This window comes from Thamnophis elegans, chromosome 7, assembly GCF_009769535.1.
Source record: "Thamnophis elegans isolate rThaEle1 chromosome 7, rThaEle1.pri, whole genome shotgun sequence".
Classification (NCBI taxonomy): domain Eukaryota; kingdom Metazoa; phylum Chordata; class Lepidosauria; order Squamata; family Colubridae; genus Thamnophis; species Thamnophis elegans.
This window is the reverse complement of record NC_045547.1, coordinates 35,129,491-35,140,776: the sequence shown is the minus strand read 5'-3', so window position 1 is coordinate 35,140,776 and position 11,286 is coordinate 35,129,491. Positions and strand designations below refer to the sequence as shown.

Below are 11,286 nucleotides of genomic sequence, written 5' to 3'. Positions count from 1 at the left end.
AGGACTACTGTGCTTCAGAGCATGATTACTGAAGGATAAAAGGGTACCACAGCCATCAGAGAGTCCCCATATAAAAGTGTGATTTGCTCTCAAGACCTCTATTCAAGGTCCCTGGATAGTTTAGATGCAGCCACACTGCCCCCAAGATGTGGTTTTGACTCCCAGGAGCTATTAGCCTCTGTTGTCTCACCCACTCACTCTCCTAGTTTCATTTCCTGAGGTTTCTGATTTCCTGAGTGAGGGATGGAAATATTCAGAAAGAGGGTGGCAGTGTGAAGGAGGAGGCTGCATGGAGAATGGGAGGGAGGGGTCACTTATCATAAATAAAAAGGTCTCCACTTTACCAGTGTAGAGTCTAGGAACGTTGGGAACATCAGAAAAAGCCCCATATAACAGAGGACAGCACAGACCATTATAATACAGTGAGTATGCAGAGCCTAACTAACATCTGTGAGCCGGTCAATTGCAAATGCAATAGCAAGCAAGAAAGAAAAAGGTGTATGTATGTATGTATGTATGTATGTATGTATGTATGTATGTACGTACGTACGTACACACACACATACAATATTGTGATCATGAATAATTTCAAGGGAATAAATTCCAAAGGGCTCCCTTTGCTCTATTAAAATGCAGGATTGTTAGTGAAAGTAAATGCTGGAATTAACACTAGAAATATTGGTTTATAATTCTAATAGGAGAGAAAAGGATATGAAATTAGAGTGGTTCTGAATATTTTAATATTTTAAATGTGCACAGTACTGCATGTTATCTGTGATAGTAAACTTTTCATTTTCAAATAAAAATGATTTGAGCCTCAGAATTGAATGGTATGTTGCTTAGAATTGGGATAAGGAACATATGACTCTAATACTGTAGCTAAACTACAATTCCCAGGATACCTTAATATTTAATATTTGAAGCATGCTAAGTAGGTTGGATGAGAAGTGTAATTCAGCAGCAAGGAAGGTAAGTTATATAACTTGCTTAAAATTAATATGTTCTTCACTTTTTAAAAAGAACATAAAGTTTAATTTGCATTAAAATGTTGCTGGATATTCCATATTTCCCAAATCATTTTTAACCTCTGATTTTAGCATCATAGTAAGCTGCCTATAATTAGCCAGTTAATTTTAATGAACACTATTAAGATATACTCCCATTAATTATGGGTCAAACTCAAAAATAGTATCATTTGGCAAAGAATTCTGTAAATAATAATTATAAACCAGAACCAATACAACCCCAAAGCATTGCTTATCAAAGTTAATGAAAATGATGATACGAACCCATGTGGATCAAAACAGATTTTTTTCCTTCTGAAAATTTATCCTGCTTGACTAAACTTTACATTATTTGCTTTGGGAAGTATGAGACATGATGTGAGAAAGATGCTTAAAATAAAAATACGGTATTTTAAAAAGTCCATCTATATTTCTATGCATTTCACAATAAGCATGATGATGGATGGATGGACAATCTGAGAGGAAGAAAAGATCAGATAAACCACAGATGGTGTTGTGGTGAGCCACTATTTTCTCTCCAAGCATGTCTTGATAGCTTCCTCTGAAAGCAAAGGTCTGTTTGCAAAGACCCCCGCAACACTCTGAGGTTCTGAAACTTCTCTGAGCCTCCTTGTCCTCTCCCACTCAGAACTCTTCCAATAGCTCTTTTTGCCTCTGTTTCTCTCTCCCCCCCCCAAGTCGTGGGTTGTAGGCAGTATGCCCTGGTATGTGTGTACCGGTGCCTGCTGGAAGCAGAGCCACCGTACTGCAACGGTGCTTTTGAGGGCCTGTGCGATGCTCTGCCGAGCAGCTGGAGCATCGCAGAGAGTAGGTGTGCATGTGTGCACAGCACGTGTGCCAGTGGTGCATGCCCGGCTCCCGTTGCAGCATACCAGTTGCAACGGGAGCTGAAACCCACTATCCCCCCCCTAATTACAGTTGTCTTTCTCAGCAGGAGGCCAGGAGAGATGCAGGTTAGCTATGATACACAGTCAGCTGATAAAATCCACATAGACAAAGTGGAATATAAACAAGTCCTTACCAAGGCAAGTTAATATTTTAAAGGGCATTTTTGCTACTTTAATCTCAGAGATGCAGGGCTAAAAGGAGTGGAAGAGAAACTGCTGCCGAAGCTTGGAGGATTGTAGGGTCTCATGGGCTAATGGCTACCGTGATTGCTCTGGTTGGCTGTCTGAGTTGTTCAGCAAGCAAACTAGAGATTTCTGGTCACAGTGCGATTTTAGAAGTGGTTTGAAATAGTTTGGGGATTATGGGGAAAGGTAAGCGATAGTCTTCCATTCTTATTTACTAGGAATTTTGGATGTTATCTACCCAGAGTGCCCGATACTGGAATTCTGTACACCTTTCTTCATAAACATCCCTAGTCATCTCAAAGGGGAAAATGACCTTGAAGGAATGTCATTTGGACAAAAACATATTGCATATGGATAGTTATACAGTATTCTGGACATATGCACACATTCACTTTTATGCACACACAGTTTGGAAGCCTTCATTGCCACTGACTCTGGAAATAGAGAATAAGCAAAATTGCCCTGTTGTTTGATTTCCTTGTTCTTTTATTTTAATAGCTCTTCTAGGCTGCCCTACTCCTAACAAACTCTGGACAGGGAATGCCTACTCAGCTCCATTCATGAATGCATTTTATGTGGTATACCTCACTACTCCTCATAATAATCAGTGGCAGCTCATAATAATGGGAAATAGCTGCCAAGTCGCTTTTATTGCCTTTTTAAAGAGCTGTGAAATAACAGTGGCTTGGCAAAATGCTACAGCAGATGATCTTTGTTGGAAGAGGATTGCAAGAACCAAGATGATGTGAAACTCCTCACAAACAGGAAACCAGAAATAGAAATGGGTAAAAGTTCAAGTGACTGAAACCTGGTTGAAAGTTAGTATCATGGAGGCATGATGTTGCCATATTCACTTTATGTGGAAACTGTTCTTGTGATAGTTCTGCTGTTCACTTTCTACAAAACCATTAATTTTTGGTTAGGCAAGGGATTGAGAAACTATGATTCTGAATTGATGCCAAGAATTAAGATTTAGCAAATAGTTAAGCACAATTTGATTGTGCTTATTGCAGATATTTATATGACTCATTATTGGTCACATTTTTATAGTGTGGCAAGCCACTGGCTTGTCCTACCAAAGTTAGCAATTAAAGAAATCATAGTGTTCCCTGTATAATTTATTTACTATGAAGTGTAGACTGGAATTCTCTTTTTTCTTCTTCGAAATATATCAGGACTCTGATTGCAAGAACAAACATTGCTGTTTTTCTCTGGTTTTTAAAAAGGAAATTAGTCAGAGACCCTGGTTCACAAACCATGATGGCATAATGAACAAAAGAAAGATATGCCTTACATAGTAATTCTGCCTAAACAAGATCAGTGGTGCTAAATCCTTCTTCTATCTGTAGCATAATCTACATCTTCCATAGCAGCCTGTTTACTTCTACCCTGTTTCCCTGAAAATAAGACCTCCCCAGATAAGCCCAATCGGGCTTTTCAGCACATGCGCTAAAATAAGCACTTCCCCAAAAATAAGCCCTCCCCAAAAATATTGCAACACAGCAGCAGCCATGAGGTGACCACACTCACGGCTTCCTGCACCTCAAAAATAATAAGTCCTCCCTGAAAATAAGACCCCGCTTATTTCGGGGGGATCAAAATGAAATAAGACCACATTCGGGGAAACACAGTATGTACACATAATTTTCAGCATTGCACACTCCCCAGTGTATCTCCTCCCCAGATTTCTAGTCCCATTTCTCTTGCCGCCTTTTTATCTCCCATTACTTTTCTTTTGTTCCTTTAATTATTAAAGAGTTTGGTTGTACAGTAGAGAAAAGCTTTATCGCTACAGAGACTGTACAGAGTAGAACCTGCCTCTAAGGTATGGAGCCCTGAACCTATGATGGCTTTCCTCCTATGGCATTTTTTTAGCATGGGAAAGAAGCTAAGGTAGATGTTTGTGTTTTAGCCAGCAAATGAAAAGCAGAAAGGATTTTGTGCCCTTAAGTGAACCTCTTTGTCAACAAAAGAAGATCCCTTCCCCGCCCTTGTATTTTGAATACATTATATGAACAATAGTTATGGTTGCTTTTGTGATATTTAGATTGGCTCTGCAAGATATAGTAAAACTGTGTTTGGGCTGACTAAAATGGAAAGTCACATCCTTGACTGACTCTACACAGAATATAAAACAAACCTATTAGACAGAACATTACAGTAAAACTCTTTTTCTTAGGAACTAATTTTCTTAGAGGGAGGGGAATTTTCTCTTGACCTCCACACTGCCAGTAGTTTTCTAGAGAAGATGTAAGTTTATCAACTTGATTAGATAATAATACAAAGTGGAAGACATTGGAATTTTAAGATTCACTTTGGGGACAATAAGAAATTAACTTGTTATTACTGTATATAAAAATAAAAGGGGTGGGGCAGTACTGGATGTAGCTTCCAAATTTTCCAATCTGCCTCAGTAAGTCAACTGAGCCTACTCTTAATCAGTTGTTGGTGTTCATCAATGTTTTTATTGTGCCAAATCCCTTTTTGCAAAAGCCTTATCATATTAACAAGTGCTTCATTTGCTTTCTTGGGCATATCCCAAACCCTGCTTATTGACTTAATAGATAAATAAGGTTTAGTAAAGTATGAAGAGAAGTCAACAGTTGAAAGTAACATTGAATTTTCCAGGATGATATGGTAAGCCCTGTTAATTTTGAGAAAGCGAATGTATGTACTGCAATCCAACATTTCTGGAGGGAGTCAACTAAGGAAAACAGTTATTCATGGAAAGTGGCAAGGACAGGAAAACCAGCAGTCCGCAATAGTTTCTTGATGTAGGGCTTTGTCTGGCACTTTAGTTGAAGGAAGCATTCCAAAAAGTGGTAAGTTGGACCAGGGCAAAAATATAAACTTGGACAAAAATATGAACTTGATTTGATTTCATCTACATTTACACTGAAATGTATTATGTTATATGGTTATTCTTCAGTCATGCATTTAATAATAGTCAGCTTCTGTATTGTTACACATTATAATGTGGTAGCAATCTTGGAGGAGGGATTTCTTCCATGGACTGCTTTCTATGTTTTCACAGGAGAGACAAGGCCTTGGAGCCTTCAATTGTGCCCTTTTGACTCAGAAAATTAAGCATTGTCTTTAGGAGAAAACTAATCCTGTCCCCATGGGCCTGGGTTAAACTTGGAATTCTACCCCACATTCAGTATTTTTGAACATGCAGTGTTAATATCTCACCTTCCTTTGAAATGTGAAGCCCTCCCTCTATAGGAAGGGAGGGAAAGAAAAGAAGCCCACTCCCACCAGAGGCTGATTAAACCCTCTAGGAGGATATTTTATAACAGCCTTTGAGAGACCAAGTGTCAGGCACAGCGTTTAGCTGACTCTTGTTTTCCTACTGCTGGTTTTAAACATACATATTTAATTGCTAAATTTTGCAGCTTGCTTGGAGCTTGGGGCCAGATTCCATACAGACAGAGAGTAAGGCAAGAGCAGAAAGCAAGAGACAGAAGTAAAAATGAGGACCCTCATCATTCTTGCACTCCTGGCTGTTCTCATGGTGACAGCTTTCTGCTATGGTAAGCGAGTCTTCAGTCTCCTAATACTTATTTTTGGGGTTTGGAGTGGCAAAATGGTCTATCATAGAAAGTTGATATTCTGCACACATTCTCATCTAATTTTATTTTCACTTCACTGTTTACTTATCACTGTATTGTATGTATCTTTCTTCCTTAGCAGTCTTTTTCCAGTACTTCAGGCTAGATACTTCTTGCCTAGTGTTCAGTTGTTGTCTGTCCATCTAATACAACCATCCCATTTTGTCTTTACTCTCTAGTAGTAACCCATCTGTGTTTTCAGCAAAGTTAATTGTTTTACTAAGAAGCAGTACAACTTATAAATACACTGTATGCTTGTAAAATTGCAGGATGCAATTTGCAGAAAATGCATATGCTTTTTTTTTTTGTTTAGCTGAGTTTCAGCTGTGATGAAGAGAGTGCTAGATTTAATTTGGAGAGATTGATAAACATATTCTGGTAATGCAGTTGTTCAAAGAAAAAACTATCCTGCAGAGATATTCCAAATGTTTCCTTCTGAAGTTTTAGAGATGGCCAGAATATCCAATAATGAGATATCAATTAAATAGGTAGATATTTAGATAATTTTAGATAATTTAGATAAATAGGTTTTTATTAAACAATGTAATATTTGATTGTTGGCTCCACTTACCTGCAGTGTCTAAAAAAAACCACAAGTTCTTTCAAGTGATTTATATTTATCTTGCTAAAATATTTTTTGCTCTGTCAACCTTTTGTTGCTAATGTATTGTGTCTCCCTTCACTCATTATTCTTGTGCCTCATTCTTGTGCCTGATATGAAACATGATACATACAATTCTGTAAAATGGTCAAGCTGTGAGTAATAATTAGATATGATTGATTTCAGTTTGGGCTACATTACCTGTTTTTTGGTGTCTTTCGTGTATACAACATTTTGGTGCTTTATTAATACTGGACAAGATTTCATAAAATTGCCTAATACGGAAATAATAGTACTTGGTTTGTGTTATCAAGGTATATTTATTCTTGGAATGATGGTGCATTTTATAAAAATAATGTAATTCGTAAAACATTTTTTCATTTGAACTATTTGAATAAAGATACTCTAATATTTTAATGTAATTGTATATCTTTGGAACTCCAAAATAAGAGCTAACCTTTTAGGCTTTGTAGGTAAATTAAAGCATGAGTCTGCTTTTTAGTGGACTATATGTGTATGCTAATATGCCTTAATTATAAGCCAAATTCAGATGTTCTTATGATTCCAATATCATGTCACAATTACATACTATAGAACTCTTTATCAATCCACTTGACTGATAAATTAATTGTACCTGCATTTATGTTATTACAACATCCACTAATATAAATACATTTAAAAAAATAATAGTTGATTCTACAAGTGGCTCCATCTATTAATTGCCCAAAGCTGGGAATTAAACTTTTGTAAGAGGATATGTTAATTAGACATATTTAGGAACAGATTTTTGGAGACTAAAAAGATTTTTGATCTGGTTCATTAGGTTGGCTTAAAAAATTCCATTCTTATAGTGTTGTGATTGAATAAGCCACTTTCTCTTTATTTTCTTACAGAGTCTCATGAAAGCATCGAATCACATGAATTTACAAGTAAGAAATTATGGTATATGGTTCTCGAAATGTTTGGTTTTTGCAGGGAATCTGAAGTGATCTCTCATTGTTACTTTAAAAAAATCCAAGTTTTTTCAATCAATTGAAGGAATACAACCTTACCCTTTCACCATGACTTCAATTTATCCAAACAGCCCACTCAGATTCCCCTGTGCTTTCTTTTCCCATTTGGGCACAACTGTTCTCTTATCATCCAAGCTTGTGATACTTTCAGGGAGCCAAGTGATTGGAAATTAACATCACTAACCATTGTGTTAGAGAACAAGCTAAGAATAGCATCTGTCATAGAAAGGGTGGCAAGCAATAAAATAAAGAAAATAACTTTTCCAGTCTACACAGTGAAAGCCAAGTCTGACCTGTCATCCACAATGGGAAAACACTTCAAGAAGCCTTGCTTATCTATGCCTGAAAAAAGGCCTATTTGAAAGGGAGGAAATGACTATCCACAGCCCTCCCAGGACTGTATCCAGTGAATGTACTTTCAAGGAAGCATTTTTAAGATTGGACTATTAAATTCATATCCATTAGGAGATGTGGTAAGGTAGATTCATTGGAAGAATTACAAACAGGGAGAATATTTGTAAAATGGTGACGTTTTAATCATATAACAAGGATATTCAACCTGCAATGTATTTCTACAAGCAACTTTGTCAAAGGATCCAAAAAATAAATCTTTGTTAAAAATCAACTAAACTTTTGTTAAACCTCTTTATATCCAAATCTCATTTTTATCCATAATCAGTTCAAAGGAAGCTACTTTTACAGTAACATAACACATATTTTCAGTTTTTAAAATTACATATCGATCTTTAGGATAACCTTAGCAACCTTGCCAGTTTAAGAATCCGTTTGCCTCTCAGTCACGTCCTTGGAACAAGTTAATATTATGGTAAAACTGGATTATATTAAGGGATAGTCTTCTTCCCCAGAACACTTTTTTGTCCCTGGAGTTCCTTCCTTTAAGCAGAAAAATGGATTTTTCTGTGCCAAGGGTGTTACAAAGCAATCATTCTCTACCTTTATCTGCACCAATAATAGTTAAGAATGGGAAGTGAGAATAGAGAATGAGTTCTCTGATTTCCAATTTTTCCTTTAGGCAATCAGGAAGGGCTACTGAAGATGAAAGGAAAACAGAAGACATATTTTTCTTCTCATTTCTATGGAGTCAACTACACACAACATTATTTTATTTAAAAAATCTGGCCTCTTTTGCATCTGGCTTCTTCCTGATTTTCTATTTCTTTTAAATAAACAAGCTTGCCATGAAATGCAATAAATGGTAGTAAAGTCAGTTTAGATCCCAAAGCAGCTCATTTGTCAATATTCTCAATCAGAATCTTACTATCATTAGCATAATCATAAATCTTTCACCCTGAGTGATCATAGAATATTGTCTTAATAGACTGGTGATTGCTGATCTCTCCATGAGACTGGAGAGAGATCTAATTGTTACTGAAATGCCTTAAATACTGGAACTATTTCAAAAAGTTGGAGAAGAAAATGGGAAAAATAATCTGGAAGAGATGAGAGGTTAAGAAATATGAAAAATAAATAAATAAATGTGCTTTTACCTTCTGGAGAGAGATCATTACTGAAAAATCAAAACACAACAGCTACTTTATATGCAAGTGGATAACACTCAAATGCAGGCTCAAAAACCTGAAAGGTTTTCTAGTCCTTGTGTTCTGTTTATTAGCTTCCCAAGGTATCAAAAAGTTGGACTAGATCCTTGCTCTCAGTCATCTGGATTCTTGCATTCTTATGTAACAGGATTTGTACTAAAATAAACAATCCTTCCTCAGATACTTTGTGTAGGTGGTGTGAATGAGTTGGAAGCTCCTATGGAAAATCATGCAACAGAAAAGCCATTCCTTTTTATTAATAACAGAAGGCTTGCACTGAACAGAAGAAAACAATAGGCCTGGCTATCTCATATGGGGAAACCAATGTCAAAAGGACATGAGCACAGGATAGATGGGGTGGGTGGGTGTACATCAAGCTGTTATATTTTGATTTATATATTATGATTATGATATATCAACAATTATTATCTATTTATCTCTTTCCCATCAGGTCCTTTCCTTAACAGAAGATATGCCAACATCTTTATGAGACCCCAACCAGAGAACAGGAGAAACTTCTATTGGCAGGAAAGGTATGCTTCATTAGAATTCAGGATCATTCAGAAGCAATAGGAAAGTTCATCATCCTGGTGTCTTGGTGCCAGTTCCCAACTTTTACTATCCGATTCACTTATGGGAGCTGAACTCAAATTATCTGAAAGATAAAAGATTATATAAGACTTGCTTTGAGGAAAAGCTTCTTTTCCTCAAAGAATGCTGACTTGCATTTGGAACAAATCATAGGAAGAAAATATCCAGAAAGGTTTATTGTTGATACACATGTATCTTGTGCATAGTTGAGAATCAACAACAGCCAAGGTACAACAACTGCAATGTAAAAGGTTTGGGGATGCAGGGGTGTCACAGATTGGCATAGTCAACCAGTTCTGCAATTTCTCAATCATCCTATTATTTCTCATCATTGCATTTAGCCCTCTTCTCCCTTATTCTTTTTCTAATGCCATTTCTTTATACAGCTTTATAATGGTATCTCCCAGCCACTATTAAAGTGATAAAAAGCCTGTCCTGATTACTGATATTTTGGCACAAAAATAGTTGGATGATTCTAGAGAATTCCCCCGAGGGGAAATAACCTAAGGTTTAGGCAGCCAATTGCTGGTTGGAGGCTATGCATTTTTATTTTATTTTGGTTTGAATGGAGATCGACATTATTTTATTTATTTTTGTTTTGGGTTGATGGAGATCATTGCTATGGTCATGTCACACAATTGGGAAAGATTGGCTTCCATAGATACCTTCTTCTCTGATTTTCTGTCAAATGTTGACAAGTTAAGAGTTACAGAAGACACACAGACTGTCTTTGATGTAACTTATTGGCTGTGACTGCCCACCCTATTCTAATTTAGACATGGAAAATTTGACACTTTCCAGATGTTGTTAAATATCAAGCTTTCCTGGCTGTTGGCTACCTAGGTGGGGCTCATAGCGTCAACATTTAGAGAGCGTGGGTTTCTCCCCTTGCTCTAAAGCCAATTCACGTTTGTTTTTAATGGGTAGATTCTACTTACAGGGATTTTAGCTGTTACTTTGGGAAACATCTGCCCTATTTGAGAATCCTGAAAAGATTATTCAAAGACTTTATATGGCAAAATATGTGAACAGAACTGGGAGTCATTTAAAATATGGCACAGGAAGAAAAATAGAGTAAGATGGTACTTAGTAGCTTACCAAAGGTTCACAGGTAATTCTCTTCACCCTGCCCCCAATCTGCTTTTTCATCATCTTCTCCTGCTTATGTTGATAGGATCCGAGAGCGCAGGAAGACTACCCAGGAACTCCAACGGGAGGAATGTGAAGACTATAATCCATGTGAACGTTACGCTATGCGCCATGGCTACGTTGCTGCCTACAAACGGTTCTTTGGGCAGAGGAGAGGAGAGTGAAAACATTCTATTCCCAGTGCCTGGAGCCTGGATTTTGTAGTTACAAAGAGTGACACCTTTGAAATGTATTGTTGCTTCTTAACTGCATATTATTCCACCTGTCGCTTCATTCTTTTGTAGCCAGTGATTTCTAGTATCTGTTAATTAGCACAATGTTGAAGTAATGATGGTTGGGCAGAGGTTTTCTTATGAAATAAACATTATGGTTTGTTCATAACTGAAGAGTTTTTTTGTGTGCTATTTGTATGTCAGAGATGAAAGTGCATATTTGTACACACTTACTTAGAATTTAATATACCTAATAAAATACTTTGTGTTGGTTGTAACTTTGAATGAATGAAATAAAGGAGCCAACAGCACTGTATTCTCATGATGCCCTAGAATATCTAGGACAGTCTCTAAATTTTAAATGTATTTTTTAAAGTGTAAAAGTAGGTGAAATGTCAGAAGATAACCAAATCTTCCACACAAGTACTCAGTGTTCTTTTGGGGTTCTTACA

The 11,286-nt window shown here is 36.8% G+C and overlaps 1 protein-coding gene across 1 annotated transcript; it reads left to right on the top strand.

Annotated features, from left to right (window-relative positions):
• The first annotated feature begins 281 nt into the window (after positions 1 to 281).
• MGP (matrix Gla protein) lies at positions 282 to 11,008 on the top strand. The gene is made up of 5 exons (XM_032222122.1): positions 282 to 422; positions 5,494 to 5,631; positions 7,204 to 7,239; positions 9,334 to 9,415; positions 10,648 to 11,008. Exons 2-5 carry the CDS (start codon positions 5,571 to 5,573, stop codon positions 10,784 to 10,786), a joined length of 318 nt encoding a protein of 105 aa, XP_032078013.1. The 5' UTR covers positions 282 to 422; positions 5,494 to 5,570; the 3' UTR covers positions 10,787 to 11,008.
• Positions 11,009 to 11,286: the final 278 nt, after the last annotated feature.

Coding starts and splice junctions, on each gene's coding strand:
- MGP (XM_032222122.1), top strand. CDS start 5,571: ATGAGGACCCTCATCATTCTTGCACTCCTGGCTGTTCTCATGGTGACA. Junction 5,632..7,203: donor GGTGACAGCTTTCTGCTATG/GTAAGCGAGTCT, acceptor ATTTTCTTACAG/AGTCTCATGAAAGCATCGAA. Junction 7,240..9,333: donor CGAATCACATGAATTTACAA/GTAAGAAATTAT, acceptor CTTTCCCATCAG/GTCCTTTCCTTAACAGAAGA.